This window comes from Sminthopsis crassicaudata, chromosome 5, assembly GCF_048593235.1.
Source record: "Sminthopsis crassicaudata isolate SCR6 chromosome 5, ASM4859323v1, whole genome shotgun sequence".
NCBI lineage: Eukaryota > Metazoa > Chordata > Mammalia > Dasyuromorphia > Dasyuridae > Sminthopsis > Sminthopsis crassicaudata.
This window is the reverse complement of record NC_133621.1, coordinates 172,315,710-172,341,370: the sequence shown is the minus strand read 5'-3', so window position 1 is coordinate 172,341,370 and position 25,661 is coordinate 172,315,710. Positions and strand designations below refer to the sequence as shown.

The following is a 25,661-nucleotide window of genomic DNA, read 5'->3' as shown; positions in this document are numbered from 1 at the left end:
CTCTGCTAACACAGTATCATTAATGCCATAATATTCTCAATTGAAAGAAACAAGTATAAAGACCAAAAGAAAAGATGGGTAACCAAAGGAAAGACATTACTCTTCAAAAGATATTTTATAATCACAAAGAAATGGATAAATATCCTAAGGTATGTCATATCTCCCCAAAGATCTAGGCCAATCTCTAAAGTAGAATTGTTGACATCATCTCTACAAAGAGAAGTAGAAACTTTTGCCCAGATTTATGACCATAAAACTAACTTAAAAAAACAATTATTTGCAAAAATATAAAATACCCAAATTAATAGAACTATATTACAACTTAACCATAGAGAAAGAAATCTAACAAACCATAAACTTCCAAAGCAAAGAAAAGCTCTAGGACCAGAAGAATTGAGCAAAATTAATTCTATTAAACAGTCAATGAAGAATTCCAATATTACATAAATTATTGATAAAAATATCCAAAAGCAGATCCTACCAAATTCCTTCTGTGATATAGATATGGTCCTGATATATAAGTTAAGGAGAACTAAAACAGATGAGCAATATTCATAATGAACATAGATAAAAAAATTTTAAATAAAATATTAGCAAACAAGCTAACACATCAAGATTATAGGTGATTTCAAAAGGCAGAAGAACATCTGTGAAGTGAGAAGAGTGAAGTAAGCAGAACTAGAACAATTTATAACATCAGTATAATAAATAATAAACAATTTTGAGAGCTTATCAACTGATGAAGAATACAATGAGCAAAGCCAGGAGAACAATTTATACAATAACACAAAACTAAAAGTAATTGTGAAAGCTGTAATTTCTGACCTATACAGTAATCACTTATGGCTTCTTCTCAGTGGTGAAACAAGACTATCCACTATATAGAGATTACCAATTTAAGGTGTAGAATGAGATATATATATACACTCCTTCAACTATTGAGGGATTTCATTTTGTTTGAATATTCCATATGTTAGGAGAAAGTTGGAGGGTTTTTTTTTGTTTGTTTGTTTTTTCCCCAATGGAGTAGGAGGTTTGATGGACAGAAAGTAGATTTTTATTTTTTTTAATTAAAGATGGGGGCAAGGTGCTACAGATGTGAAATCTTGCATGCATTTTAAGATAACATCAATAAATTCTTAGCTTTAGCTTAGCTGGAAATTTTTGTAATGTAGAAACAAAACACAATAAAAAAAGAGAGGAAGGAAGAAAGACAAAAATACTATCAAAGCCCTGGATCATATCTCTTCCCTCATCCATAGGCACCCAGAAGAAATAATTAGGAAAGTTGTTAACTACTATTACCATTGCTTTTCTACTTCATAGATAGCTTCTTCAGGACATAATTTCATCATAGTGTAGTGATCATCTAACCTTTCATATTTAAAAACACCCTTCTTCATGACAGTACACAGATAAACTTTTCATTTTTCTTTCAGCTTTAAAGTGAGATGTTTTATATCTATCTGTATATATACTAAAAGTAGTTTGAGAAAGTCTATTTTTTCAATACAAAAAAATGAGTGCAATTTTAAGTACAAAAATTGAGCAAAGTCAACTGTCTCTGTCATGTAGGCTTTAAAAAATGCAAACTTCTTCCCAGATTCTAATCCATTCCCCATCTAATGCATTCACCCATCTGCTACATGCCTTTACATTATATTATTGATCTATTTCCCATCAACTCTGGGGGAAAAAAATCAATAAATAAATAATCCATTTTATGTGCTTAAAGTGACTAGATACTTAATTAGTAATCATCTATGATATATATAGAAACTTAGGAAAAAGTGTCTATGAAAATACACATTTCATTATAGTACCTAAATGAAGAATCACAAAAATGGTCAAAAGTATAAGCAGAGCATTATGAAGAGCCTAAACACTAAAACAAGAACAAAATCAATTCTCTTCTGATCCCCTGCTATGGTCATAGTCTTCTTTGATAACTTGAGTTTCTCCATTTTTAGTAAGATGAAGAGAGAACCATTATAGAGATAATGGCTTCTGCCTCTCAGAACAAAGAGGAGACAGTGTAGCTTCTTTAGGGAAAGGAGAAGCTTATTTCTTTTCTCAGTATTGGTGTCAGATATCTAGGACCAAAAGATTCTTAAAGTCAGCAACAGTGTTTCTCAGCTACCATGATTCTTCAGTCTAATTGTTTAGCTTGTTAATTCTGAAAATGGAGGGGAATAATTAGAGGTCCCATCCCATTTTTACTTTTTCAAGTAGCAAGTTAAGCAATGAGAGTGAAAAAGGTAATTTGCTCAATGAAGAGCTTTTTTGAATGACTTCAAGATAATAATTGAGTTCTGTGAAGGAACGAATTATTATGTATCAGAGAGCCAATCCTCAAGAGATTTATATAATCCAACAGAAGAAAATAAGACATAAATAAAAGCCATAAAAGGCATTTTAAGTGATAGAAAAGAAAGTCTATTTCTAGTTGATGTGATCGTATGGAGAGGTAGCATTTAAGTAAATCTTAATGGACATATACATTAATTATACATGGACATAAGGACATATACATTAAACTCTTCAAAGTTTACAAAGTACTTTGAATATCATTAGCTCATTTGATCCTCACAATCCAGGACCATTATTAGCTGCATTTTACAGATAAGAAAACTGAGGCACAAAGAAGATTAGTGACCTGCCCTGGATAAATAAAGCTAGAGTATGTGAGGGAGGATTTGAACTCCAGATCCTGGAGTCCCACACCCTTTCCACTGCCTAGCTGCCTAATTTGATAGGTAGAAAGAAAAAGAGGAAGGCATTCTGAAAGGAATAGAATGAATAAAGATGCAAAGATTTGAAAACAGCAGCTAAACTGTTTGGACTGGGGTAGAAGGCATATGTAGGAGGAGAAATGGGAAGAAAAAAGACTAAATAGGTAAGCCAAAATATAGCCAGCTCAGAATCCCAGCAATGGCTTGGAGAGCATGGCCTCATCTCTTAGATATAGTTGCTGCTTTTGCCAAGAATGGAGACAAAGAGTTATAAATGATGAAAAGTTTTCCCCTCTTTTTAATTCTCAGAAAGCAGGAGTTGACTTCCCACATTAGAATTTAATATTCAAGTATAATCCATATGTGAAATAAGCAAAGAGTAATCAGCATGACTACATAAATTTTTTTAAAAGCCAAAACATTAACATTTTCAATTTGTTGCAAGTATTCTACTCTGGTAAAAATTAAGTTCACATATCAATTAAACTTTGGCATGAGAACTGGGAAGGAATACTGTCCATTTAGCATGAAAGAATTTAGATTCTGAAATCTAGGTTTAACAGATTATAATTTATAACGACTTATGTAGGTGGGATTTACTCTGTCTTCTCGGACTTGTATTTTTTTTTTCTGAAGTCAGAAAATAGACCCACTCCTGCTACAGTAATATTCTAAACTGTAACTTCTCCCTGAGTGAATGTTATCATTATTACAAATTCTTCAGAGTTGTACAAAAACTTGCTATTTATGATTTTTACAAAAGGGATGTTTTCAAAGCATCATATAGTCAAAACAACGCATTCTATCTTCTGGTATCTGCATTTGCATTCAATTTTTTATCAGTGACAAAGAGATACACTGCTTGACATATACAAACTATCCAACCAATCAATTACAATGAAAGAAGTCTGTGCATTTTAAATCTGTTACCAGAGCAAATCATAGGTATTGGGAAAAGCAAATTGATTCAACAACATAGCATGCTGTGAGTAAGCACACTTATTTAGAAAAACAATATTTTTACTCCCAAATGAGAATTACAGCCAATCAGAGGGGCTAGCTTCATATTTGCAAAGATTAGCATCTTCTATTTTCCTGCAGAATAGGCAGAAGCAGTATTCGCTCCCTGTGTTCCTCTATTATTGTGCTTCAACAGTTTTCTGAATGGACCACCTCTAGGGAATAAACAATAGATCAGGCTCAGAGCCCGGTAGCTTCTGTGGAGACCGCCAATTAGTAATAACTGTGATGGTGAACAGTCATACACAAGGAATTAGACTGAGACCACCAACCAGTCAGATGATGGCAACCTCCACCCATCCTCATGGGGTATGGGCTGAATATTAACCAATGACCCAGAAGGGAAGAAAAAAAAACTGCTCTAATTGCCAGTTTCCTGAGCTATTCATCTTCTGTTGCAACAAACACTAATTACTGACATTTAAACCTACTGCATTGGCCATAAAACCTCTTGAATACTGTCTGTGCACATCCTATTTAAAGTTGCCACCTTTGAGATTGAAACAAAGCAGAGCCCCAGGAACTGCAGGCCTTTCCTTCTACTCATGCCTTTTCATCCAACCCACTGCATCTGACCTGTCATTTCATCAAGGAGGGGAGAAAGATTTTTTCTCTAAAAGCTCTATCCCTACTGTGCTGCAATAGAATTAGTATAAGAAAAGTTTGTGAAAAGGCTAATTAAAGTCATGGTTTGCAAAAAAGAAAAAACAAAAACAAAAAACTAGTCAGACACAAAAGAATAATAAATGTCAGCAAGGAGGTTTAGTGGACCACACTTAGGAAATTTGAAACCAAGAGACTAGACAGATCTATAAGGCATGAGAAGACTGGATGATCAATAAAGGTTCTAGAAGTGGACACTAGGAGCAAATTTGTGTGTATGAACATCAAGAAAGTATGGCAATAAATAACATGAAAACCCAGGCATTTATGAGAATGGTAAATTCCAAAAGACAAGCAGAGCATGATCTCAGAGTGAGAACAAAGGGAGCCGTGATTGGAGGGCCCATTAAATAGCCTTGGGGAACATCCACAATTAATGGGCAGGTGATGTAGCTAGGAAATGAGACTGAGAAGAAGCAGCCAGCCTAGGAAGAGGAGAAAGAAGAATCTTAGAAGTCATTCAAGTAAAAGTACTAGAAAGGGCCCATTAAATTTAGCAATTTAAAAATCGCTTGGCAACCTGGTAAGAAACTGTTCAGAGTTGTGTTTAAAAGTCAAATTGAGAGGGATTGGTTAATAAGAGAGTGGAAGGTAAAAAGAAAATTAAGGCAATCAAGGTAAGATGGCCCTTTCAAGGAGCTAAGAAAGGAAGAAGAGATACACAAGACAATAGTTTGTGGGACTGTCATTGAATATTATGGAAAGTGATTGTAATGAAGACATTTAAATAATATTTACATATCAGGTATCTCTAATAGAAATGTGTCCATTTTATTGCCAGTAAGCAAGTAGAGAGGGCAGGGCAAGCAACTGGTTCTTTAAATATCAGGGCTATTTGAATCTTAATTAGTACTGAGTGGTCAACTGCTAAGTAACAGGTAGTACATCTAGGGTTCATTTTCTAGTGTCTTCAGAGACTAGAGGTTCTTTAACAGTACTCTCTCATAGTTTCAACCAACCATTTAGACATCTAGGCAAAACTTTAGTAGGACAGAACTAGAGGATTCTGAGAGTTGGGAAGTGATTACTGAGTCCAACCTGGATTTGAGTCCTGGCTCTACCACTTTCTTGCCCAGTGACCTCAGACATTTCATTTAACAATTCTGAGCTTCAGTACTATCTATAAAATGCTAATAATAAAATTCATGATAGTTACCTCATAAGAGTATTGTGAGAAAAGTGGTTTTAAATTATAAAGTATTATATTCATAGCCACAAAATATGATTTTTCCCACCTAATCCCATCTAAAAGGATTTTAATCACTCATATCCAAATAACTAGCAAGAAAAAACCACTAACAATCATCAAAGAATTTTTTTTATCATGCTTATTGTTTTTTCCAAATTTCTCACCTCCATCTTGAAATTTGCTTAATCTTTCAAAGTACGATGACATGGGTCCCTGTACAATATCCAGAATAGCCAGAAGTGTTCTTGTTAGTCTTAGCAATTCACTGAAACTATAAAATCCAAAATAAATAAGATTTCGAGCCAGGTGTACCACCTTTAAAAAGGGAAGAAGAAAAAAAAAAACTGAGAATGAATGCGATGAACATGGAAATACTATATAAAGTATATATATATATATATATATATATATATATATATATATATATATACACACATATATATACATATATATACACACATATACATATATATTCATTATTTTTAAAATAATTCTCATTCTTTAAGGACTAGTATAAAATATTCCATACTAAAGCTAAAATTTGGATCCCCCTAAATGTGGATTTGTCAGAATGAAGTCAATTTACTGTAAAAGTAAGAAAATAGATAAGAATTTGTGAGGCAAGTTCAGGTTGATTAGATAAATTTTAAAAGTAATTATTTTCATTTTTGAGGTGCATTAACCCATTTAGGCCAGTCTTTTAATAAATTGCTATGTCAATGAAATAAAAAGAACTCAAGAACTTTCATTTAAAAGAAATACAGACTATTGCTTTTGATCAGAAAATATTACTTCCTGTGCTACTCTGTTATCAAGCAGATAAAACACAATGGAACAAAGATCCAGTGAGTTAAGAACTTCTCTGACTTTGCCCCAATGTTGTCATATAATATGGCAAAGCATAAATAAAATTTAATTCACTATGAAAAGGAAAACAATCTATTGCTACAGCTATATAGAAAACTGTTAAATTACAGTGATCTGTATATAAAAATAACCTTTGCACATTAATGCAAAGAATGCCTAATGAAGGTGAATCATAAAATTATTGTGATGGCCATAAGCCAGCAAGATACAAGAATGGAATCAAAAACAAAAGAAATAAATAATTGGTATGAATATGAATTTAATCAAAAACAAATGAAAGCCTCAAATCATCATTTTTCATCACCTTTTTAATTCTCTCACCTAACCACCCTCTTTCCAAAAGGTCATGTATTGATTCCTTTTTTAATGTGATGAAGTATAAAGTACCTCAAATGTAAGCTTGTTTTTCTCTTTATCCCCAAAAGGAAATGGTTGGTTTACAACCTCTTTCAAGTATTCTTCAACAAACTCCATTGTCAGTGCAAATTTCCTCTTCATATCATTTCTTGAAGAGTCTGTAATGGAATCATATCTGCAAAGATCGACAAAGGGAATTAAAATTACGTTGTTTCAAACATTAATTGTAGACAGATTTTAAAGTACACAAATATACACTCAGCTTTGTCTGTTATTTCAGATTAAAGTAAAAGTGTGGAAAATGGCTTTTGTGTAGTTTCCATTTTAAACAAGACTGAATTTTTCAATTTATTTTCTAGAAAATTTCTTCCATTTCTTTTCTTTCTCTACCCACTTTAATAACACATGTTTATGAAAAACAATCTTTATCAAAGATGAGAGAATTATCCATAGATACTTTTTGACCCTACTATTCCATTATACCTCCAAAGGAAATCAGTGATAAAAAGAAATGTCTGATATAAATTGAAATATTAACAGTAGCACTCTGTGTGGTACCAAAGAACTATAAACAAAACATACAGGTTCAGCTAAATAAGTTGTACTATATAAATATAATAAAATATTACTATGCTATAGGAAACTATGAATACTATGAAATATGGAAAGACTAATATGATTTGCTTCAAAGAGAAACAGAGAAGAACAACATATATAATGGCTAAACAGTGTAAATGGGAAGAATAACAAAACAATCAAAATAGAATGATACAAAATTTTAATAATCAAGCTTGGCCCCAAAAAGAGACATAAAAAGGCCCCTATCCTTGCCTTTTTGCAGAGGCAGGAGCCCATGGGTATAGAATGCTTTAAACTATGAGACTTTTTTGACAAGCTGCTCAGGTTTGTACACTGCCTTTTTTGTCATGATTTTATACTTTAATATAAGATTGCTCTCTGGAAAAGGGAAGGGATAATAGATTTATTCAAAAATAGGTGATGTAAAAATAAATCATATCAATTCAAAAAATTATAGTGATTTTAACCAAAAAAATTTAACATGTTTGAATATGTAAGGTTAATAATCTGAATCAGAAAAAAAAATACTTTTCATGAAATTTTCATCAGTTACAGGTACTGAAGATTTGGCGAAGTTTATTAGACTTACTCATGTATTGTAATCTTGGTAGGTATTTCTGTCCAAAGTCTTGCATAGCGAACAGGTACTACTGATTCTTGAGGATCTCTGTCTACGTGCATGTGAAGCATAAGGCGACAAAAAGAGGCTCGAAGATCATATGGCAGGCTTTCATCTGACATACAGCGTAATATCAAATCTACTGAAAGCTGGTTAGAAATCTGGTTTATGGCTAAATATTGACGATCCAAGCACATTCTTGCAAAAAGGTTCAATTGATATCTAAAAAATATTAACCATTACAGTGTTTTGATTCATCACATTAGAATTCCTTAAACATATTAGCATATGTTAGCATTTCTCATTTCAGGTCCATAATAACCATCTTCCAGTTAGGTAATTTTAATTGAATAGGTATCTTAAAATCAGTGTGTTAAAATATACCATTCCTCAATAATCTACCCCATTTTGTAACATTCCTAATTCTGTCTAGTCCAAACCCTTAGCTGAATTGTAAATCTCTATAATTTCCAAGTAAAAATAATAAGAGAATTGAATTATTTCAATTGTAAGTGAAATGTCAATGAATTCAACAATAATTCAAGCAAGCATATATTAAGCATCTTAACGCAAAGCACCATGCTAAATGCTGTAGATATAAAGATGAAATTGTAAATTCAAGATAATTTGAGGAGAATGCAAAAGAAAAGTAGCTATAAAATCTTGAAACAAGGTTATAAATCAGAAATGTGGAATAGAAAATATTTCATTCCAAAAGAACTATAATAAGGTACAAAGGAAAAGGTCCTGGAAATATAGTCAGAAAGATCTATACTTATACTTATACCCCTTATACTTCGGCTACCAATAACCCACCCATTTCTAAACACACACACACACACACACTCATTTATTTTTGTACTATTTTTTCCTCTAACAAAGTGTTAAGTTTCAAGTTCCATTTCATTTTGGCTTTTGCATCCCCAGTAACCAGGATAGCAAATCACAAGTACTTCATAGATATTTGTGGGCCAAATGAACAAACCAATTTCCTCATCTGTACATTGCCATCATACCTACCTCAGAGATTTTTGTGAGGCTCAAGAGTACTTATATATAAAATGCTTTGAAAACTTTAAGGCATTGTATAAACCAGTTATTATTATTCCAGGCAAAAGGAATGGCTATTGGAATATATGGGGGCAGAAGGTAAAATATTGAAGCCCTTCAAATAGTCAGGGATCATAGACTGTTAATGCGAGTAAAGTAAAATAAAGTAGGAGAGGCCATTACTGTCTCCTTTTGGTTTCATGTTCCCTTCCTTATTGCTTCAACATTTGTGGTATTAGAAGTAACGTAGGTATGAATTCTTGGAATCTTTAAAGAATGCAAATAAAGTGAGACTAAAAACAATCTATATTCACTTAAAAAAAAACAAAACTTGTTTTTTAAAATATTTCAAACTTTTTAGTGAGCAGAAAAAATCATGCAAAATAATAAATTTTGTCTTTAAAAGTTTTAAAATATTCCATATCCACTGACCTCTATTTTTTTTATAATTTTTTAAAATATCTTAATCCTTAATTGTTAGATATTTAAATAATTGTTGAAACATTTTCATTTAAATTTTTTAATCCCTGAGTCTGATCAAATTATCAATACGAATTTGAGATCATGAATTACAGTTTTTTACAATACTTGACCTATAATAGGTGAGAACTTCTAAATCAGCCTTTGTGCCTTCTTTAGCTTCTTGTGCAAGATGCCGAATAGCTTTGCCATGAGGTTCCTTATTGCTGTCAATCCAGTAAAGCCAGACTTCTTCATCATCAATATCATCTGAGATGATGGAACATTCCAAAGGATTGTCCATTTGCATGGAAACCAGCCTTCAAATAAGTAACAAATAATAAAACTATTAATAAACTTCGGTAACAGCTGAGATAAGGACTGTTCGAAACCTGAATAATAAGCTGAGAAGAATATTTCTATTGTAAATGCTTACTTGGTTTGAATGAGAATATCAGCATTTCCTGGACTCAGCATAAATTTACAGATGAGTTCTTGAGTTACTGGTATGGCAGTGGTATTAGACACACACAAGTCTGATAAATAATCCAAAAATCTGATCAAAGAAGCAGATAATGTTAAACAGACATAAAGGAATTATATTAATGAATTATGAACTGCAGTAAAATCGTTTTTACACTTGTATGCTTTTGTAATCTTTTTAGGTTGCATACTATCCTGGACCCTACTTTACTAAATTATGGGGGCAAAGAACTGATCCTGGAGTTTCAAAGACTATTCTAGAATATAAACTCTATGAGATTATGCCATTCTAGAAAGGCTTTGAGGATAGCCCAGCAAAAGATTTCTAAGGAACCATCCAGTCAAATACCAAGAGGATTACCTCTAATAGGCTGGTCACTGAAGGAGTAATTTTTTGGCATAGCAAAACCAAGAAACAAGGGGAAAGTGCCTTTTAGTTCTTTGCATCGTGTGCTTCTCTAGGAACAATAGCAAAATGGTGGAAAGAGGGCAGAGAGGTCTAAGAATCACAATTTTTGTTGGTTTTTTTATTGTTGATCTATAAATATACTTATCCAATGACCAATGAGTAGATTTACTGACAGAAGAGATGAATAATATCAATTTTGACATTTTCTGTACAAATGAAAGAAGGGAATTTTAACTAATGAAATGAATGGTCATGGGTATCCCTTGGAGAGAACAAAGAAATAAGTTGGCACAGTTGTTTTTAATCATACAATCAAAGGCAACAATAATCAGTGTTTCATGGGAAATCTCAAAATGCAGTACTGATAATAAAAATTTGTAGAAAGCCTCTCATGAAAATGATTGCAATTTATGTGCCAAAATTGGTTATTAAATATAAAGAAACAGAAATTCTGCAAGTAACCTAATAAGAGCCTCCAAATTAAGTCAAAATATAATCTAATATTTGGTAATTTCAACCCAAAGGTGGGAAAAGGCGAGAATGTATGAAATGTTTGGAAAAAACATGATTTAAGTAAAATAAATGGGAGAAGTCAAGATTTTATATCAACACATACTTCAAGAAAAAATTATAGTCAGTGAACATGGTGAGCACCAAATAACAGAAAAGTGAAGTAGAGTATGTTTTCAAAGATTTGTTCCTGATACAGGAGTTATTCCTAAATTAGCTGCCTATGTTTAGTCATATCACCAGTTTGTCAAAAACATTAGAATTTGTATAAAGTAAGAGGAAAGAGTAGTAATAAGAAAAAGAAATGATATGTAACTAAAAACATCACAATTTAAAAAAATTATCAGCAATAAGAAATGGGAAATGGACATTAGAAATTGCATAAATATCAAGTTCCACAACCAAAAGATCAAAAAGAGATCAGAAAGTACTTTAGTCAGCTAACATAATCAGCTTGCTTGTAAAACAAATAATAATAATAAAGGAAAATAAAGGCATGATTGGTTTAGGTAATAAACTTGTCAACAAGGATTATTTAAATGCCTACTATATGTCATTCTCTCTACTAAGAAATAGGAATAAAAAGAAAGGGAAAAACATGGTCTCTGCCCTCAAGGAACTCATATTCCAATGCAAGAGACAACATTAAAAATAGCTACATAGATACAAGACATATATTCAATGTAAATGGAAGGTAATGTCCCCAAAACCGGCACTAGAATAAAGAATAAAACCAGATTAAAAACAGCTTGATAGAAAAGTTATGTATTGTAATATCATGAAATAACAGAGTAAAGAAAAAATGAAGAGATGATAACAAATAGAAGATAAATGGAAAAGATCTACACAAATTAGATAGCAAACTTTTCATCATCAAGTAAAATAGGACCACTATATTTGAATCCTAAATTCCAGTACTGGATGTGCTTATGAGGAAGGTAAAGGGGAAAAATAGCCAGACTAGACCAAATGTTTTCAGAGAAGATCTGTGCTGGATCACCATTTTGAGAGTACTAAGGGATTGATGTACAAGGGAAATCTTTACTCATATCATATATACATAAAATGATTTTTTCCTCAAAGGTGTTATTAAGCAGGGAACAAGCAGTCTTTTCCAAATAATGTCCATTAATGAACCATATTTTGCCACCCTACTACTTACAGCCTCCCCACCCTCAAACAGAACCTCCGGAAAACATGGCCAGGAAGAACTAAGTCACTATTCAACACTCACTAGAGCCATGTAGATTCATCTTTACACTGGCTATTTTTTACCTACTGCCTATGGTCATTCTACCTTCTCAACAAGATCTACCCTGACCACATAAGGAAAGATCTAACTTACCTGACCTTACACCTGACCACTTAGGCATGGTACTTTTTGGAACTAGTAATCCACTCTCTTTTTAATTTCTTGCTTCCATTTTTTTTTAAATTTTTATTTTATTTTATAATTATAACATTTTTTTGACAGTACATATGCATGGGTAATTTTTTACAACATTATCCCTTGCACTTACTTCTATTCAGATTTTTTCCCTTCTTCCCCCAACCCCCTCCCCCAGATGGCAAGCAGTCTTATATATATTAAATATATTACAGTATATTCTAGATACAATATATGTGTGTAGAACCGAATTTTTTGTGGCACAGGAAGAATTGGATTCAGAAGGTAAAAATAACAGTTGACATTCATTTCCCAGTGTTCCTTTTCTGGATGTAGCTGGTTCTGTCCTTCATCTTGCTTCCATTTTGTGCCTGGCATTCTATCCTGGATCCTACAATTTCTCTGCCCTACCTGAAAAAGACAAGACTCTCTAATCTCCCTGTGCCAATGGGGGGAATGTCATTGCACTCCCAGAAACTTCTTTGGCTTCACAAAACTCTAAGCCTCCCTTCCACCGCTAATCCAGCTACATACCATTGCCTGATGATGCTCTGGGACAACGTCACAAAAGAACTAGACCAAAACCCTAAAAAAATTTTTTTAAAGAAAAAGAAGATCTTAACCTTCCTAAATTCATTCTTCAATGTTTAACATACTCTTCCCCCAATTTGCTCTTCCCATTCCAGGCATTCTTAACTGTTAGGTTCTTACTAAGTGCTAATGAGATAATAAGATAATAGGTTCTTACTAAGTGCTAAGTCGGTACTTAACAATTCTCTAGTTCCGACCTTTCCTGGTAGTTTGACTTGTGAATTCCTAAGGAAGAGCTTGCATGCTTGGGAGGAACAAGCTCATTGGTTGAAGTGGTTCTTCCCAGAAGCCCTTGCATTATATCACGCCCATTCTCTGGGAGGATAAAAGAGGACACCACTCCAGAGATAGGAGAAGACTCTGCACTACATCAGGCTTGACGGAGCTGTCTGCAGGAAGGGAAGTCACTTCTCTGGACAAGAGTTAACAGCAACTGCCTGGAGACAACGGTTCTCTACAGGAAGAAGAATCTGTCTGAGAGATTTGAGTTGACACAGCAGATCTCTTCCCAGAGAGCGATCCGGCAGCTTCTGGAGACGACAGCTCGCTACACTTAACCCTCTGTTACCATTGTCCAAGCCTTTTTCTGTCTCCCCACTGCACTCTGGAATTTTTGCTCCATAGGGAACAAACTTGCTTTCATCTTAAACCTTTTCCTTTCTTAGACTACTCTTTTACAATCACTCTCCTATCATTATGCAACTTCCATGAAAAGGGTAGCTTTTCTACTCACTGTACTTTCATTCATATCCCAGGTGCACTGCATGAAAAAGTGAAAGAATAGGAATACTCCTTGCTTCCCATTGCCTCTCTTAGGCTCTGATTTTACATTCATCACTAAGAAATCTGTCTGTCTTTGAGGTTCATTCAACCTATATTTATTACCCAATCAAGATTCTAATAGCTTTTATCTATGGACTTAGAGAACACTCTCCTTTATTTCTCAATAAATCCAGTCCCTGACTCCTTCTCAACTTTTTTACCCCTGAGACAATTGGGGTTAAGTGACTGGCCCAAGGTCACACAGCTAGGAAGTGTTTGAGACCAGAGTTGAGCTCAGGTCCTCCGGACTTCAGGGCTGGTTCTCTATTACTGCACCACCTAGTTGCCCCTCCTCCCCAACTCTTAACCTCATACAACATACATATTGATCTCAGTCTTATAGATCCTTGATTGATTCTTTTCATATAGCCAACTCCTCCAATTCATATCAGCTAAAAAGAGAAATGGTCGTGTTTTTCTTGCCACAAACAAGTGTTATACTTCTGTGTTTATGAACTCTGAAATTCTTTTATCTGATCAAAATCAGTTATTTTTGCTCTCCTATTTTTTACCTCCTAACCCTTTTTATCATCATCATTGTTACCTTTAATCTCTCCTCCACCCCTCAATTCTTTCTCAGACTCCTAGACTAATAAGTACCTCTGTATTTATTCTACTCTTTCCTTCATCTTCCCCTTGGTGAAGACATTCAACTCTTCTCTTGAATTGAGTCCCTTGCTCTTGTTCTATTACTGATCATGCCCTGCTAAGCCCCAATCTGAATTACTTCAACTACCCACTGATTTTGTTCTTGATTATATACTGCTAAAAGACACTTGAAAAAAAAAGAACTCAAACAATGCTGACAGGGCCACTACAAATTCATATTACATAATTCAACCAGGCATTCATTCACTGTGGCAAGCAATTCTATTATACCTTCTAATCAATTCACTATCTCACTAACCACAGCTACTTTGTCAAAGCTTTTTCTCTTCTCGAGCCTACCATCCTCTTCTTCCCTTCACCCTTTCAGTTGAGAATCTTAACTCATATTTCACAAAAAAAGAAAAGTCTATGTGGCAAGAGCTAATTCATCTCCTCTTCAATTTATATCACTCAACTGCTTTCTGCTACTACTTCCTCCTTCAGCCTTGTCTTATGTGAAGAGGAAATCTTTCTCTTTGCCAATGCAAACACATCCCTATGCACAAGTGATCATACTCTATGCTATCTTCTCCCTTAGCTTGCTCTATCATTCCCATTCTACTGGCTGCTTCCCTATATCATTTGCCTCCAATGATCTTTTAACTATCAAATCTAAAAGCTTTTTCTTAGTTCTCATCCTTTTTTATCTCATCTCTCTAGCCTTGCAGGATAAATCACCCTGTTCTTGATTCTCTTTTCTCTCTTGGTTTTAGTGGCACTACACTAGCCTGATTCTCCTCCAATCTGATCATTACTTCTCAGTCTTCTTTGCTAGATCTTAATCTAGGTCATACTCACTCCTTCCCCAAGACTCCCTCCTGTTCAATTTTCCCATTTCCTTCTGTAAATTTCACATGGTGATTTCATAAGCTCCAAGGTATTCAAATATCATCATTTTGCAGATGATTCTTCATCTCTCTCCTGACTTCCTGACTCATATTTCCAAATGCCTTTTGGATATCTCTAACTAGATGTCCTAAAAATATCTTAAAATCAATATACCCAGGATCAAATTCATTGTCTTTCCCCCAGAATTATCTCTTTCAAATTTCCCTGCTATTATTGAGGGCGTTATCCTTCTCCAAGATACTTGGTGTCATCCTTGCCTTCTCACTCATGTCCACGTCCATTCAATTGGCAGATCTTGTCAATTAGGCTCCACACAGCCACCACCCTGGAGGAGAACCTCATCACCTCATCTCCAGAATACTGGTGTAGCCTTTTGGTTAGTCTCCCTGATTCAAATCTCTCCCCACCTCATTCTATCTTTCACTTAGACAAATTGATCCTGACCATCTTAACCCACTTATTCAATGAATTCCAATCATTCTCTATTACTTTCAGTATAAAAAACTTTTTGTTTTGTTTTTAAAGCCCTTCATAATCTGGCTCTTTTTTTAAATTTCCTATTATATATATATATATATATATATATATATATATATATATATATATATATATATATATATATATATATATTACTTTAATCGCTCCCACATATTCTGTGATCCAGTGACACTGGGCTCCTTACAAGAGGCACTCCATCTCTCAATTCCAGGCTTTCTTCTTGGCTGTCTCCCTGCCTGTATTTCTTTCCCTTTTTATATCTCTAATGACTCTCTTCATCATATCCAAGCTAAAATCACTTTCTATAAGAATCCTTTCCCAATCCCTCTTAATTCTGTTGCCCTATAAGATTACCTCTATGTACCCTATTTATATCATTTGTACATAGTTGCTTGCATATTATCTCCTCCATTAGACTGTGAGATGCTTAGGAATAGATACTGTGTTTTGCCTTTCTCTGTATTCCCAACACTTTTTATGCTATTGGGATTACAGAGTCTGATATGTAGTAGGCCCTGAATAAATGGTTGGTGATTTTATTTGCTTTGAGAACTGTCATCAAATCAACACTATGGCTGCCTGTGGAAAGAGCATATTAGTTGATCACTTTACTATTCTACTCATCATCTTTGTAACTTCCCTGAATATTTCCTGGCCACCATTCCCCTATATATTTTCTCTCACATTAGAATTAAGTTCTTTGAGAACAAGTGCCATTTTCATACTTGTTTCATCATTACTTAGTGCAGTACTTGGCACATAGTAAGTGCTCTACTAATGCTTTTTCATTCATTTGCGTGGGTAGGTAGTCAGAAAGATCTAATCCTGCCTCAACACTTAATTGTGTAATTCTAGGCAAGTCACCTAATATCTCTCTGCCTCAGTTTATTTCTCTGTATTATGAAACATCTATCTTCCATAGCTTTGAGATAAAATGAGATTATATCTGTTAAGCACTTTGCATACCTTAAAATACTATATAAATGCTAGCTACTCTTATTATTGATCATTTGACAATTGACTAAAAGATAGAGGATTAGTTCTTTATAAAAAATTACTGTTTGTTAAGCATGCAATAGCATTTCATATGAAAGAGTAAAATGTCACCTAAAAGTTTATTTTACAGAATGTTAGCTCCCATTCCCATTTCAAAATCATTAAAAAAAAATTTTTTTCAAAGAAATAGATGCAGGGGCAGCTAGGTGGCGCAGTGGTCTTACCAATGTCAGTGACCTTGTGATCCTTGAATGGGATTATTCCTGTTCTGTCTTTCAAAAAATCTTGATTGGGAAATACCTTGTTAGAGAAGATCCCTCAAACTGGCATGTTGCTCTATGATATCAAATTTTCTTTTCACACAGAACAAACAACCAACACAATGGGCTTTTATCCAATTATGAAATCATAAATATGAGTGAATAAAAAGTACTTTTCTATATGTGCCAAACACTGTGCTAATATAATCCACAAAAAATCAAAAGTCAGAATGTACTTTCTAAGAGTCTTTTGCATTATGATGAAGGACATGCAGGGCAGAAGCCAAATTCAAGAGAATTTCTCTGTGGATAGTAAAGTTCTCCAACATACTTTTGTCTTTGTACAGGTTGCATCAAGCCATAAAATATTGCAGAGCCTCCTGCAAGGATCTGCAAACACTCAAAAGATTTTTGATCTGACCTCCTAGATTAGAAAAGGTCACATGGATGAATGACATCTGTTGCACAAATTATGTCATGCATTTCAATGAAAAGCCTGTAAAGCTTCTCTCTCACTCCTCTACTCAGAATAGATAATATAGATGGACAGTCAGCTAAGAGGTGAACAGGAAGCAAGATTGCTCTTAGCAACCTGTAGAATTCCTTTAATAAAGCCAAGTTTTTCATGCAAACAAAGGGCCCTTTTAAAAATTTCAAAATTTTACAAGTGTTAACATCTATCAGTGATACACAGAATATAAAGCTTTCAAAGAATTAAAAATTAATAATATGAAGAGAGCAATAGAGGGGCACATGGTACATAGGAGCATGTTGCAATAAATTACCAATGATAAACTTCAAAAATGAACAGGAGTAAAAGATGTCAACAAGGAAAAATATAGAAGGAAGAGGAGATGGGCTGGTCATGTGGTGAAGACAAAGATCAACAGACTGTTCCACATGCCCTTCCAGAGACAGGAAAAAAGCAAGAAAGCCCTCTAGCACACTGGGTGAAGTCCCGATGGCAAATTTATGGGAAAATAGAGAGAAGAATCACTTTCAATAGGCAGTTGTAAATGAATAGTTCTCTTTAGCACCAAAAACCAAATTGATAAGATCACAGACCATTTTCAGGATTTGAGGATATTTTTGTAATCTTTGACTAATTTGTCTCAGTATACTGATGTTTTCAGAATGAATAATCATATTATTGCACTGCATATCACCTGACTGAAGAATATTTTGATCTAGTGATATTCTCTTTCCTGTACCGTGCCTATCTCTGATAAGGACATACTTCACTTATCCTAAAGTGATTTCATTTCTTGACTGGAAGTTTAATATCATGGAACAAAGGTGCTTGAACTATACCATATAAAAAAATTGTTCATTCATCTCAGGTGAAGAATGTTGGCCATAATTCTAACATAAATTCTAAAAATAAAACCAAAAGTCATCTCTGTAAGAAAATAACATATTATATGGACTATTTCAAACCTTGGCTCACGGTTCCTCCGGAGTAAATTAACAAATGTTTCAATTTCTTTTGCTGTGATGTGTTTTTCTAGGAGTTTTCGGTTGTTGTGCAACAAAGCTGTGATGGTATCCTCTGCCAAAATATCATAGCCAATCTGGGATTGCATGACACAGAAGTTCTTAGCAATATATTCCTGCCAAAAAAGAAAAGGCCCAGGAGAATCTGTTAATGCAGTTCAATTCCACAAAATAAAATAAAATAAAATAAAATAAACACTTACTAGGAGCACAATACTGTGATAGAAACCAAATGGTTAAAAATGGAGCCAAGTATAATTACTATAGGTTAATTTATTCAGATTGAATGAAAATCATCTTAAAATGTTTTTAAAGATAGCAGCATTGAAAAACTAAGTAGCTTAATAGAGAAAAAAATTATTGATACAGAGTTTAAATTATAAAGGAAAATTTAATAAAAGATAATGTTTAGTTTTCTTATTACTAAATGCTTGTCAGGGAAAAACACAAATATAATTAAATATTTTATAGGATTAGGTACTTCAAGAATTGACTGACATGAATCCAACTGCTAGTTCAATTGACTATTATTATTTATTTTAGGAGAACCAAAAGTTAGTCTTTTTAACTTTCCCTCGAATGTGATAGTATTGCTATGATTTATGAATTAATTATTTTGCATAATTTTATTGTTCAGCTATTTTGCCTAATAGAGGCGTGAAAAGGGTTCATGAATACACAAGATCTTTGTTTCTAATCTTTAGGAATGTATGTGTAAACTGATATTTTGCATATAAGATCTCATACAGATTTGAATGCTCTGTGGCTTGGTTTGGTTTTCAGTAGGTATGTGATGATGTGCTATAAAAAACAATCTGTTAGGAAAGGAGCATCAGGATCTGGCAGTATTTTCAAGTTGTTAAAAGTTGTATTGGGTAAAATAATATTACTTTTTAGTTCTTAATCAGATGCCCTTTGGTCATAATCTTTGTTACCTCATTACACAGACACTGCCATTTCACTCCTCTTTAGCTTCATGTTTGGGCAAACTATACTTAAATTCACCAATTCTTAAGTCTCAAGTTCTACCAATAACTGAAATACTGTTGCCTTGGAAAAGACATGCCTGTATACGGAATTTTCACTATCCTACTCTGGAAAAAAAAATACACAAGTATTATTTCTTATTAGTAAATTTGATCGGGGCAGCTAGGTGAGGCAATGGAGAGATCACTGACACTGGAGTCAAGATGACCTTAGTTCATATATGACTTTAGACATTTGATACATACTAGCTGTGCGACCTTGGAGAAATCACTTAACCCCAATTGCTTCACCTCCTCTTTTCTTCCTCCCCCCAAAAAACCCAATAAGTAAATTTAATGCATAAGATTTGTAATTAACAGAATTTATGAAGTAGGAAATTACTGTTCTATGTGTTTCATAACCTAAAGCTTCAAATTTAAGAAAAATTTAGATAATATGTGTTAGAATATGAAAGTCAATGGAAATAACATGTGATACCCAGGACAATAAATATGTGGTTTTATTATTACAGGCATTCCTAAAAAGTTACATGCAAAGGGGAAGCTAGTTGGTGTAGTGGATAGAGCACCAGCCCTGAAGTCAGTAGGACCTGAGTTCAAATATGGACTCAGATACTTAACATTTCCTGGCTGTGTGACCCTGGGCAAGTCACTTAAATCCCAATTGACTTAAAAAAAAAATAGTTACATGCAAATTCATTATTTATTAAACAACCCTGTCCTAACTACACTAAGGGACTACATTAAAGGGAATTGTAGTAAAATTTTCCATAAAACAAAGAATCTTTTTTGTAATATGAAAATCATCCATTATTTCTACATTTAGGAATTTGGAATTTTTGCACACAAGACAGCCTTGGAGTGATATGCCTATATCCTGACAAAGGGGTAAGAAAAACCTAGTAAACACCAGTAATTATCTAAAAGTCTAACCTGATTTTTCCGATAGTCTTGCTGAGAATGTCTAAGAACTCGATAACAGAGTCTCAACATGTACTTATAGGGAGCATATCTCTGATCTCCTAGATCTTCAAGTCTTAGCATTGATCCTTCTCCCCCTTTATCCTTAAAGGGTGCTTTGAGAATTCCAAACACCTATTAAAAATAAAATATAGCAAATAAAATGTTAAATATTAGAAAAAAAACACACTAAATTTCATCAAAAGAACTTTCTTAGACATAGGTTGAGTTCATTTCAATAAGTTCAATAAATAACACTAAGCACTGCAATTCTATTGCTATCACAAAATTTTCAATAGTCAAATAACAAAAGTCATCATTTTAATAAATGCCTTATATGTATTTTTGTTCTAAATGAAGAAAGAAACTGGCCTTTTAAAAAATACAAACACAGAAAATGTATGTGATCCCATGATTCTAAAATGCACAAAGATATATACAACTTAGAATATATTTTCACTTTACAAGCTATATGAAAATCATTATTTCTAATTTTCTCTACTCTAACTATGAAATCATATAAAAGAAGTTCTATGTTTAATCTGAAAATATTCACACATATTTAAAGAACAGTTTCTTTCTTTGTTTAAAAAGATAGTAAATGGGGAGAAAGGACTTTGAAAAGAGATTTTTATTTTAGCTGAAGAGGTGTAATCCTGATGGCAAAATAAACAAATTCATAATATGTGAGCATAATACATCAAAAGCTACTGAATTTATGTATACCTATGATGTTGAGATAAGATGTATTAACAAGAAGTTTAGGGGCACAGTGCATAGAACACTGGGCCTGGAGTCAGGAAGACCTGAATTCAAATTTGGCTTCAGACACTTACTTGCCTGGACAAGTCACTTTACCCTATTTGCCTCAGTTTTCTGATCTATAAAAATGAGAAGTGGCAAGCCACTCTAATATCTTTGGAAGAAAATCCCAAATGGGATTACAAAGAGTCAGACACAACTGAAATGATTAAACAGCAAACATGTGAAGAAATGTTAAAAGGTCACATAGGCCCTCAAAATCAATTTAATTAAAATAATAGAACTAATGGTAAAAATTATTTTTCTCCCAACTGAATTTCGCAATCACACTTCCAATTTTTTATTGTATTCACTAAAATAAACCTTACACCTATGAGTGTACTAAAAAATAGTTTTACTTGATAGCAATATAAAAACTGTCTTCTTTTTCTAAATTATATAAAATTGCATGCACAAGTTAACTATCTTCACTTTTATATGCTTTCCTTAGGTTCATATTCATGGACTATGATAAAGGAACATAATTCATTTATGAACAACTAGTAGATGAGAAAAGAATGAATGCTATATTAGTTTCTTTAGGCATACATTTTTATTTAGATACACATATGAACTGAAGGAATGAAGTGGAGAAGTTAGGAATATAAGTATCTTCATGCACCTGGAAATTATCTAGTAATTGAGCCAATCAGCACAATGGGAGATTTGGCCTTGATGCTTAGTTTTATCTTGCATATAAAAACTCACTTGTGCCAATATGTTCTGCTCCCTCATTAATTTTTGCCTTTCTCTATTTGGCTTGGTGACTACCACATCCAGAACATCTTGTCCATTATTAGGTACATCAGCAACAAAGAAAATGAGGTCCTCCAGTAACTTTGTTACAAATCTATAGGAAAAAAATGGAGAAGTGTTACTGTTTGGCAGATTTAATTTAGAGAAATAATCTTACAAAGGATATTCCTGATACCATAGAAACCAAATCAGTGTAAACCAAAGGTTTAAGAGGGTAGGCAAAGATGAAAATTCTTGAGTCGGCAAAAGTAGAGAGCTTCTAAAGGAGTAATTAAAAAAGTAGTAGGAATAAATTAGGAGTAAAAGGAGTAATTAAAAAGATGATTGTGCTTGATTTAAAGATTTAAAGATGCTCAAGTAAAACTGAAGAAAATGTGGTTTGCTTAAAAGAAAAATTCTCAAGAAAAAGAGAAATCTCCAATGGAACATAGCTCAAGAGCTAGAAGGGACCTCAGAATATCTAGTTCAAAAATCCTCATTATGCTGAGGAGGAACCCTAAGCCCAGAAAGATTGAGTTGTCTCAATCACCTAGGACTAGGAACTATACATTAAAAGCAATTATAGCTCATAGATCATTAACCATAGGACCTCATTTTATAGGGATAAGAGAAACAAAGGTCAGGAAGGTTATGAGTTATCCAAAGTCACACAAGTGTCAAAAGTAGGTTCTCTGACTCTAGCACCAATGTTCTTTTCACTGGACTCTACCAAATCCTTAATTAAATTTACAAAGGTGAATAGAGCACCTGCTCTAGAGTCACGAAGAATCATCTTCCTAAGTTCAAATCTGGCCTCCGACACTTACTAGCTATGTGACTCTGCACAAGTCACTTAATCTTGATTGCCTCCCCAAAAAAATAAATAAATAATAATTTACAAGGGTGCTGCTACTGGGATTTCTTTACAGAGAAAAGTTATGACAAATGAATGCCTGGAATACTAAAACAAAAGCATTCAAAACCCAATAATTACATAGCCAAATATCTACAACCAGTTAACAAAAGAAATGTTTTTTTAAAAATGCCTTAGAATAGCATTTATCCTACAAACAATGACAAAGGAAGAATATAATCTTAAGTCATTGTTTCCTAAAGAAGGTCTGAAGCATCAGGAGATATTCTCAACTATAGAATCATCTATACATACCCTTTAAAAAAAATCGAGGACAAGTATAATGAATGAGGAGCTAGAATGTGGAAGAAGAAACTCTAAAGAGAGAAATACAAATTCACATTGATTTCTAAGAAGAGAACATAAAAGAAATTTGAAGATCTTAGAGTTAATTTGGATTTTTAAAAACTTGAACAAAAAGATCATAAAAAAGAAAAAAGAAACAGGATTCAATAATTTATACATAGAAGTAATCCTTAGTTCATCATACAAATTATTAGAAAAGTTTCCCTAAACAATATACCACTAGTATTACCAGTAGTGAATAGAAACTCACTTAATCTTCTATATGCTTACAAAATCTATCTACCATGCTTCCCATATCACTTAGACATCTATCTTGTCCAATTTCTGTGCACCTTGCCTACATACCTTCTTCCTTTCTACTCCTTGTTACACACAATAATTAAATCAACATTACCATTGCACATGGAAAGAACTTATGGATCATCTCGAACTCTCTAGACCAAAACTCCTATATTTGGTATCTTCCATTAGAATAAAAACACCTTAAGATCGGAGACTTATTTTTATATTTGAATCCCTAGCACTTAGCATAATACACAAAATGTGACTGTTCAGTCATGTCTGATTTTTTGTGCTCCATATGGCAAAGATGCCATGGTAGTTTGCTATTTCTTTCTTAAGGGGACTAAGGCAAACAGATTAAGTGACACAGTTAGTCAACAGCTGAGGCTAGATTTAAACTCACATTTACCTGATTACAGGCCTGGTGACCTAATCACTGAGCTACCTGGTTGCTTTACATAAAACAGAGTGTTTAATAGTTTTTCATCTGAAAAGATCTTGTCAGACTGAAGATCACCATTAAAATTCAAAAATATTTATAAAAAAATCTATGTTAATTGTTTTCATTCACAAATGATAATTGAAGTAAGATAGTTATATTTAGAAGAATAACTTCTTTGTGATTTATCATGAAATACCAGCCACATAGCTAGTAAAGCCAAAAGATGGTTTTTGAATCAAGATCCTTTGATTTCAGATCCAACAGTCTCCTTTGCAGCATGCCATCTACATGCAGGAGTAGTCCTGACTAAATATACTCAGAAACTAAAATTACCATGGGGTTTGAAGCCACCATACTACATACAGAAGAATATATTACAATTTTTTTCAGTCTTTCATAAGCATGTGGACTTCCTGAAATCCTGCAAATAAAACTTATGTAAGGTGGGTGATCACAGGATGAGAAATATAAAATTGAAGGGAAGCTCAGAAATCCTTGAAACTAATCTCATTTCTCAGAAGGGGGAAAGCAGCCCTAGGAAACTTGAGTGACTTGCTCATGGCCACACAATAACAAATATCAGAGGCTAGATTTGAATTCAAGTCTTCCGAACCAAAGAAAATACTTTTTCACAGTAAGGAAAGTCAATGTACCACAGCAAAGAAATGGCCATGGTATCCAGAAGGTCCAGAGACTCAAGTACTGACTCTGATCAGTACTAGACAGTAAATCATGAGCAAATTACTTCATAACTCAAGGCTCCTGGAATCCAAGTTGGTGATAGGCCTTGTGGGAAACAGTTCCCACACATGGAGCTCCCCTCACCAAGGAAATCAGGCCAGCAGCAAAAAGCCTAAGAGGCAAGTTTCCAGATGCATAAAGCTTAAAACACTTTCATTCATAAACAGCAAATAGTACTTTCAAAGATGTTTTTTAAGGTTTTATTTTCCATGTAGAATATATATATATATATATATATATATATATGTACATATACATATATATATGTTTATAAATTAATAATGTTCATATATACATACATATATGCATGAATGTTTGGTAAAGATTTTTGAAGTTTCATTTTCCACATAGTATATATGTGTTTATAAACATAGTCATATATGTATGCATGAACATTATTAGTGTTCAGTCATTCACACATACATGTATGAATATGTTTGGTAATGATTTTTGGTAGTTTCATTTTCCAAATAATATGTGTATATAGTGTGTTTATAAATACATACTCTTCATACATGCATGCATGAATGTGTTTGGTAATAATTTTTGTTATTATATTTTCCGTGTATCACATGTATAATTTATGCATGTATATTTGTATATTTATATACCTGGTTATGAATACACACACACACACACACACACACACACACACACACACTTACTCACCCGGCGGCTATAGGGCATACATATACATATAATGCCATAGTGCACAGAGCGCTGGGTCTGGAGTCAGGAAGCCTCATGTTCCTGGGTTTAAATTTGACCTGAGTTTAAATTTCTAGCTGTGTGACTGAGCAAGGCACTTCACCCTGTTTACCTTTGTTTCCTTATATATAAAATGACCTGGAGAAAGACATGGTAAACTACTCCAATATCTTTGCCAAGAATATTTGGATCACAAAGAGATATGACTGAAACAAATAACAATGTATGTGTATGTATGTATATATGTATACACATAAACACACTATGTTCAGTCATTTTTTAATTCTGACTCTTTGTGACCCCAT

General features: G+C 33.5%; 1 protein-coding gene across 2 annotated transcripts in view; it reads right to left on the bottom strand.

The window, feature by feature from the left end:
* Window positions 1-25,661, bottom strand: part of ITPR2 (inositol 1,4,5-trisphosphate receptor type 2) — a 507,042-nt gene that overhangs the window by 295,389 nt on the left and 185,992 nt on the right. For both annotated transcript variants that reach the window (XM_074268787.1, XM_074268789.1), the window contains exons 14-21: window positions 21,938-22,079; window positions 20,402-20,563; window positions 18,426-18,598; window positions 9,972-10,091; window positions 9,670-9,855; window positions 7,997-8,248; window positions 6,859-7,003; window positions 5,769-5,919 (exon numbers count right to left, since the gene is read on the bottom strand). In XM_074268787.1, the coding sequence (XP_074124888.1) occupies window positions 5,769-5,919; window positions 6,859-7,003; window positions 7,997-8,248; window positions 9,670-9,855; window positions 9,972-10,091; window positions 18,426-18,598; window positions 20,402-20,563; window positions 21,938-22,079 (1,331 nt within the window). The remainder of the gene's footprint in view (window positions 1-5,768; window positions 5,920-6,858; window positions 7,004-7,996; window positions 8,249-9,669; window positions 9,856-9,971; window positions 10,092-18,425; window positions 18,599-20,401; window positions 20,564-21,937; window positions 22,080-25,661) is intronic.